This window comes from Cibotium barometz, chromosome 64, assembly GCF_041138505.1.
Source record: "Cibotium barometz isolate CiBa-2024 chromosome 64, ASM4113850v1, whole genome shotgun sequence".
In the NCBI taxonomy this organism is placed as follows: Eukaryota; Viridiplantae; Streptophyta; class Polypodiopsida; order Cyatheales; family Cibotiaceae; genus Cibotium; species Cibotium barometz.
Window position 1 is genome coordinate 31,083,747 of NC_141109.1, and position 7,061 is coordinate 31,090,807.

Here is a 7,061-nt window from a genome sequence, read left to right on the forward strand (position 1 = left end):
TCCATGTGTGACCCTTGGTTGCTTAACCCTAACCCCAACCCAGGGTTAGGTCTAACCCTTGTCCCACTAGAGCATATTTCCATGCTCCCATGCTCACATGCCTAGGGTGAGTTAGCCTCCTAGTATATGCACATAACAACAATGCATGCACAATTAAATTTGCAAACCATTGATTAACTTTTTTAACAAAAATGTAATTCAATTTGCAATGCTTCATAGTGGGCAGGGAGCTCGGGGCGGGAAAAAGGGGGGGCGGGTAGGAATAAAGGCCATTCTATTTATCAAACCCTTCAATGATTGCAAGCCTCTTATGGATGGAATGATTATTGGTAAAGGCTTGTGGCAAAAATCCATGTTGGTTTTGTCAGCCTCATGTTTAGAATTGCTATGAGACTTGTGGCAAAAATCCATGATGGTTTTGCAAGTCTGATGTTTGATTCTTGCCCACTAGGTAGAGATCTCATGAAGTCTATGGAATATTCTCTGTATGAGCGCCCAAATCCGTTGAGACAAGTGATCTCTACGAGCATCCAAGTGTGTAAGGGCCTTGGTATTCAAGTGTTTGAGGGCCCGAAGCAGTGTTCGGGAAATTAAGTTGAATGGATTGAAGAGGAAATTGTAATTTTTGAACAAGCTTTTATTCTAGGAGGAATCCATCTCTTAAGAGGAAGTTGTAATTTTGAACAAGCTTTTTCTTGATATTTAAATTTAAATATAACTAAACCTTGAAAATTTTGAGGAGGTGTTTTTGAGAAGGCAAAGCTTTAAGCGATCTCAACCGGCATCTGTCGGTATGCACTACATGCACGCATGCCCATCGTCGGCAAGAGTTTCATTTGATTTGATTTCATTTGGTGTGCATGTGGGGTTCATTTGGGGAAGGCTAGAAGACGGGGGAGGACCCCTCGGAGAGGGTTGGAGTTGCAGGGCACGCTGCCCTCCCCTGTGTGTGTTTCTTCCCCGGTTTCCAAACGCTCGTCTTCTTTTCTGATTTTAACCCCCCCCCTCTCTCCCCTCTCTCTCTGTCTCTTCCTTCCTCGCCATAGCTCTCCGAGCTTGCTTCTGCTCCCTCGCCATAGCCATCCTTCTTCCAAAAAGAAACGCAAAAAACAAGCTTGTTTTGTCCCTCTTTACCCTTAGGATCTAACCCCCTCTCCCCACACAAAAACACCAGAAAAAAACCCTCACCCTTCCTTTTCGCCCCGCCGAAACCTTAGCTAGGGTTTGCCCCTCCTCCAGAAAAAGAAAACAACAAAAATCTGCAATTCGAGTCCTTGACTTCTTCGTGCACGGAGGTCGGGCGAAAAAAACCAAACATCTTCTAGGGTTTTGCGCGCCCCCCCCCCCCCGGTGTGTGTGTGTGTGTGTTTGTGTTTGTGTTTGTTTGTTGCAGGAAGCGATGGCACAGATGGTGCAGGCTCAGCAGCAAGCTCCGGTTATGGCCATGCCTGTGGGCCCGCCCAGCCAGTTCGTCCCAACCTCCCTCTATGTGGGGGACCTTGAACAAAGCGTCGCTGAAACTCAGCTGTACGAGCTGTTCAACCAAGTCGGGCAGGTGGTCTCCATTAGGGTTTGCCGGGACCTGATAACCAAAAGATCTCTGGGATATGCCTATGTGAACTACAACAATGGGACAGACGGTATGACGACCTATCCTTTTTCTTCTCCATAACTGGCAGATTAGCAGCTTACAACTTGTTTTTGGTCCTTGGTCCCATGCTATGGCTAGTGATTGATCCATGTCTGGCAGATTGAAGTCTCCAATTTTTGCCCTTTTTTGTTAATTTTCTTTTTTCTTATTTTTCCTTAATAAAAACTCTACATTCCATGTTTACAAGTCATGAGGCTGCATTTTCCTTCTATTTGTTTTTGATTTTATTATTTCTGCATGTTATGGCTATTGATGTGGCTATCGATTCATCCATGTCACCATTTTACAAGGCTATCATACATTTATCCATGCACAATTTTCCCAACGCTGAGCTCTCAGCATGTCAGCATTCGGTACATTCCAGGGCTAACAGCAAGGTCACAGAACCCCTCAGCCATGTTTCATAGCTTACTAGCCATGGTACCTTCATGACGGCAAGTGCCTGTGCTTATTGTGCTTTCTGTGCTCCACTCTTGTATGCCCTTTTCATGGTAATTGGGTGATCCATGGGAGAGGTTCTTTCCGAGGTGGATCTTTTGAATGGTTACCAAGCCTCTTAGCTATGGCAGCGGAGTGATTCCCTTGTATTCATCTTTTTCCCCAAGTTTCTAGCCATGTTAGCCTTACTTTGACTGTTGCAGTGTTAACAGATTTGAGCATCCTAGCAGATTGTTTTAGCCAATACTTGCTGTGACTGTTTTCATACAGACAGATTTAGTTCTAGCCATGCTAGACATGTCACCATTTATTGTTAACAGCAAGGTCTGACATATCACTATGACATTTATGTCCTGTAGAGATCTGCATTGCGCTCAGCCATGGTAGCAATCACCTTCTTTTACAGCTCAAGCACACAGCCATTCATTGATCTACAGCTTGTGACCATGGAGCTATGGTGATGGTCTCGTGTTGATCCCATCCTTATGGATACAGGAAATGGTATATTTAACAGTTAGGTTATGCCTCTATACATACTAGCCAGCCCTACTGCACAATCTGTCATCCATGTCACTATGGATATCAATTCAGCATGCTTTTTTTTCCTGCCGAAAACTGTAGCCCTCAGGCATGAACCTGCACCTATCCCTGGGCACTGATGATGACCTAAACTTTCCATTGGTATATCTTTTTGTTGCATACATATTTCTTTTGAAGTCTGTGTCCAAGTGGTTCATATCAATGTCCTAGCCTTCATCGTCACTGAGTCTGCCCTTCGCCTGATAGAATCCCAGTTTGATGGTTTATCTATGATGATTTGTGCGCTCAGTGACATATCTTTAATGCATGAACCTGCACTTACCCTTGGGTGCTGATGACTGAGTGCGGATGTTAGCACATAGTCTATGCTATGCATGACGGAGTTGATGATTTGAAGCTTTTTGAGTAGACTTTCATGGAGTCAAGATTGAACTTTGGTTTTTGTTATCATTGGTATAGTCTTAATGTAATGTTAAGTTCCATCCCTCCCCCCCCAAACAAAGACGGTTATGTTTTTTGCAGCATCTCATGCCATTGAGTTACTGAACTTCACCCCCGTCAATGGAAAGGCGATACGAATAATGTATTCTCATCGGGACCCTAGCATCCGCAAGAGTGGAGCAGCCAACATTTTTATTAAGGTGAGAAGGATTATATACCCCAAGGGACCTTAACACTTGTATCTGCATCTTGTTTCTGAGACATGTGATCGATGCAAGGCAACTTGTGACATAATGTGCACGATAGTTTGCCGAAGTTTTTTTTTCTGATAATTCTCTAATCTGTTGGGCGATGCAGAATTTAGACAAAGACATAGACAACAAGGCCTTGCATGATACATTTTCTGTTTTTGGCCCCATCCTCTCATGCAGAGTGGCCTTGGATGAGTCAGGCAATTCCAAGGGCCATGGTTTTGTTCAGTTTGAACAAGTTGAGTCTGCCCAAAATGCAATTGAGAAAGTGAATGGGATGCTTATAAATGAGAAACAGGTTTTTGTTGGCCCGTTTCTTAGAAGGCAGGAGCGAGATCTGGCTAATGCTGGATCAAAGTTTAACAATGTGTATGTCAAGAACCTAGCTGAGAAAACCTCCGATGAAGAACTAAGGAAAGTATTTGAAGCCTTTGGACCCATCAGCAGTGCAGTGGTCATGAGGGATGCAGACGGCAAATCAAAGTGTTTTGGATTTGTCAACTTTGACAACGCTGACGACGCTGCAAAGGCTGTGGAAAGCTTGAACGGCAAGTGGATAAGTGATAAGGAGTGGTATGTCGGTCGAGCTCAGAAAAAATCAGAGAGGGAGGCAGAGCTGAAAGCCAAATTTGAGCAGGTCCGTAAGGAAAGGGTAGAGAAGTTCCAAGGTGTAAACCTTTATCTAAAAAATATTGATGATGGGATTGACGATGAGAAGTTGAAAGAGTTATTTTCGGGTTTTGGTACAGTCTCCTCTTGTAAGGTGAGGATTAAGTCTAATCATTTTGCAACCTTCCAAATTTACCCACAATTTGAAACTATTGGAGTATCTGGGATCTTTTTTAGTGCGTGATACTAATACAATGTTCCCCATGGGCTATTAGATCATGAAAACTTCACAGGGTCAGAGCATGGGGTCTGGATTTGTGTCCTTCTGCACACCTGAAGAAGCAACAAAAGCTGTATGTAATTTTTTTCTATAATTTGTTTTGTACTTCATGTTGATTTCAGGTCAAGTGGTAGTCTTTTTTTTGGCTGGAGGGTATGCTAGACCGTGTTGGCCTCACAAAAAATTCAGCTCCACTGCTAGCATTTAGAATGACAGGTTGCTTCAAATATGTAGCTCCGTGCTTAAGGCAGCAGTTTGCCTTATCTAAAAGGTTAGTGGCATTAGTTATCCTTTGCAGAGAATTGTGTATAGAGTCTAGACAGTCTACGGTGCTGGGGCTGCTAGAGCACTTCAGAACTTAATGAATCAGCTTATGGGATTTCTGCGGAATTTTTGTGGGATTTTTCTGGTTGGGAGGAGCCAGCATATGGTTACATGAGGGGGGAGAATCTGGAGAGAGTCAAAAGGTTTGAAAAATTCAATGCAGCCACGTCTACTGCTTCTTGCATGAAGCCTCATTGGGTGTACTCGTACTGGCCCCAGTACCCCATTGGGTTTATCTTCCCTCTTGGTCTGAAGGGTAAGTTAAAGGGCTCTGTTATTCTTATTCTTATAGATTTATGCAAATTTTTGACGCGACTGTTCATGCCTTGTATGCACACATGTGTTCCTGTGTGCGTGATCCATCACTGATGTCTCTGCATTTGTTGTTGTGTGTGACCGATGTAACTTGGCTGGTTGGGCCTTTTAGGTTAATGACATGAATGGAAAGATGGTGGGAAACAAACCCTTGTACGTTGCTCATGCCCAAAGGAAAGAGGATAGAAGAGCTAGATTGCAGGTTAGTTTATAAAGTGAAATTTTACTTTCATATCTCTTTGTTCTATCATGGTTTGCTCAAGCTAGCTATTAACATTCTAGGAACCTGCTTATGTTTTGTCCACATTCAGTAGATTACAGCTCCTTGTAGCCATGGTTAACTGGTCAGTTTAGGATATTTAGTTGTGAAAACTGTTTTTGAGTTTCCAGTTTTTGTTTACTGGTTAACTGCACAGGCTCAGTTTGCCCAGATGCGCAATTCTGCTGTGAATGTTCCTCCGGTGGCTGCAAGCCCACCACCTATGTATCACCCTGGGGCTCCGGGAATCGGTCAGCAGGTCTTTTATGGCCAGCCTCCCCCTGGTCTGATTCCTTCCCAGGTAGGAGGTTTTCTTACACTTATATTGCATTGCCCGATACCCTACTGCTGCTTTTTTTTTTGGGTAATCAGATTGGAGAAGGTGAAGTGTTATGGGTACATTTTACATCGATCATTAGTTGTGGTTTTACACCTCCTTTGAGGACATCTCTATAATGCTTGTTTTACTGAAGGTAGTGTCTTTCATATTTTAACCATTGAAGTTGAATTTGGGTCTTTTTCTACCAGGCAAACGGCTTTGGGTACCAACATCCAATGGTCCCTGGTATGAGGCCAGGAGCCCCACAAATGCCAAATTATTTCATGCATGTTGTGCAAAGGCCAGGCCAGCAAGGTCAGCGCATGGGGAACCGAAGAGGAGGTGCTCCTCTTCAGCCTCAGCAGCAGCCACTTTTACCACAACAGGTGCTGTAATGGGTGTTACTTGTGTCCTTCGCAACTCTTCACCACTCCATACTTTTTTTATTAGATGCTTAAGGGGCCATTTTGTGGGTGCATTCTTCAGATGATGCCCCGTGGTGGTAACCGGCCCATGCGGTACTCTCAAACATCCAGGAACGTTCCTGATGCATCCCTGCAAGGGCTCAATGCTTACGAAATGGGTGGAATTCCTTCTAATGCATCTGACATGGGCTTTATGCCCATTACTGCACTTGCTTCCGCTTTAGCATCAGCTTCTCCAGAGCAACAGCGAGTGGTATAACCACCAACACTTGTCTTTCATTAAATCAACATTCTGAATATTGCCCTCTTGTGCAAGATTACTGCACGATAAATGCACGACATTTTTTCCTATTGGTTGAGTGGTAGATTTACTGATAAACCTCTGGAAATTTGTTGTTTAGATGTTGGGAGAGCAGTTATATCCTCTTGTGGATCAGATCGAACATGACCATGCTGGCAAAGTCACTGGCATGTTGCTGGAGATGGATCAGCCAGAAGTATTACACCTGATCGAGTCTCCGGAGGCATTGAAATCAAAAGTGGCAGAGGCTATGGATGTTTTGCGAATGGCCCAAGTTAATGCAGCTTCTAGTAATGCGATTGATCAACTTGCGACCTTGTCTTTGAGTGAACCATTAGCGAGCTAGTGGGAGTTCTTAACTTTCTAGGTTTTTTGGGCTGAGCTTCGAATTTTATTTGATGTGGTTTTAACTCTATTGGCAACATGATTTGAGGCTTCAGGAGTTTGGTACACTTAAAAATAATGATGTTCGAAGTGTTGATTGCACTTTAACTTCATGACTGGTCATACTTCGACGTTTTAGCGAATTTTATTTGATGTGGTTTTAACTCTATTGGCAACATGATTTGAGGCTTCAGGAGTTTGGTATACTTAAAAATAATGATGTTCGAAGTGTTGATTGCCTTTAACTTCATGACTGGTATACTTTGAGGTTTTAGCAATGTGGTATGCTTAAATAATAATTTTCGAAGTGTTGAAAGTGTTGACTGCTCATACTCGGTGTATGCTATCTACCCTTGCAAAGTTTTTATTCGGGTCACTGAAAGTTTTGCAGGTTTCGTCGCCAAGCAAAATTAGGTTTTTGGCAGCATGATTTCTTGGTCATATGTGGCTTGAACACAAATTAGATAATATCCTATTCAATCATATTAGTAATGTACCCCCGTCAATTTCCGGAAAAGGGAGGG

The 7,061-nt window shown here is 43.2% G+C and overlaps 1 protein-coding gene across 1 annotated transcript; it reads left to right on the forward strand.

Annotated features, from left to right (window-relative positions):
* The first annotated feature begins 926 nt into the window (after positions 1-926).
* LOC147603528 (polyadenylate-binding protein 2-like) lies at positions 927-6,751 on the forward strand. The gene is made up of 9 exons (XM_086796923.1): positions 927-1,640; positions 3,152-3,270; positions 3,428-4,084; positions 4,206-4,283; positions 4,962-5,051; positions 5,266-5,409; positions 5,637-5,813; positions 5,914-6,105; positions 6,254-6,751. The coding sequence occupies exons 1-9, from the start codon at positions 1,400-1,402 to the stop codon at positions 6,497-6,499; spliced, it is 1,944 nt and encodes a 647-aa protein (XP_086653049.1). The 5' UTR covers positions 927-1,399; the 3' UTR covers positions 6,500-6,751.
* The last annotated feature ends 310 nt before the right edge of the window (positions 6,752-7,061 follow it).

Bases quoted from the DNA above. Each gene is read 5' to 3' on its own strand.
- LOC147603528 (XM_086796923.1), top strand. From the start codon at position 1,400: ATGGCACAGATGGTGCAGGCTCAGCAGCAAGCTCCGGTTATGGCCATG. The intron at 3,271-3,427 runs GTGAGAAGGATT...TGGGCGATGCAG, and splicing joins CAGCCAACATTTTTATTAAG to AATTTAGACAAAGACATAGA. The intron at 5,052-5,265 runs GTTAGTTTATAA...TTAACTGCACAG, and splicing joins ATAGAAGAGCTAGATTGCAG to GCTCAGTTTGCCCAGATGCG.